At 76.4% G+C, this 436-nt stretch overlaps 1 protein-coding gene across 3 annotated transcripts in view; it reads right to left on the reverse strand.

Moving 5' to 3' along the window:
* CACNB3 (calcium voltage-gated channel auxiliary subunit beta 3) overlaps nucleotides 1–436 on the reverse strand; it is a 7,092-nt gene that overhangs the window by 4,596 nt on the left and 2,060 nt on the right. The window contains exon 1 of one of the 3 annotated variants that reach the window (XM_039703250.1): nucleotides 356–430. The exons of the other annotated variants lie outside the window; for them this stretch is intronic. Within the exon in view, the coding sequence (XP_039559184.1) occupies nucleotides 356–397 (42 nt within the window). The 5' untranslated portion in view covers nucleotides 398–430. Of the gene's footprint in view, nucleotides 1–355; nucleotides 431–436 lie in introns of those variants that run through there. 3 annotated transcript variants of the gene reach the window in all.

A 436-nucleotide genomic window follows, 5' to 3' on the forward strand; every position in this document is an offset into this window, starting at 1 on the left:
AGCCCCCCCTCACGCACGACCCCCCCCCCCGCCATGCAGCCCCCCCGGCCTGGAGCATCGACCCCCCCTCGGCCGTGGGTATCGGGAATCTCTTCCCGCCTGGTCCCGGTCCCGGTCCCGGCGGTACCTCCCGGGTGGGGGGGGACGAGAGCGGTGGCGGCGGCTCGGAACAAAGGGCCGGGGGGCGGCACAGCACCCCCGCACCGGGCATGAGCCCCTCACCGGGAACGGCCCCCCCAGGAGGCGCAGCCCCCTCGTGCGCCATCACCAGCCCGGCGGAGACCCCCCCCCCAAACCCCACCGCGACCCCCGCGCACGGTCCCCCCGACACCGCGGCCGGTACCGGAGCCGGTACCTCGTTGAGCAGGAAGGTAGCGCTGGAGTCAGAAAACGACATAGACGGGGCGAGCCGAGCCGAGCCGCCCGCGCCCCCCCC

The sequence above is a fragment of the Passer montanus genome, unplaced genomic scaffold (genome assembly GCF_014805655.1).
Source record: "Passer montanus isolate IOZ18808 unplaced genomic scaffold, ASM1480565v1 scaffold161, whole genome shotgun sequence".
Lineage (NCBI taxonomy): Eukaryota > Metazoa > Chordata > Aves > Passeriformes > Passeridae > Passer > Passer montanus.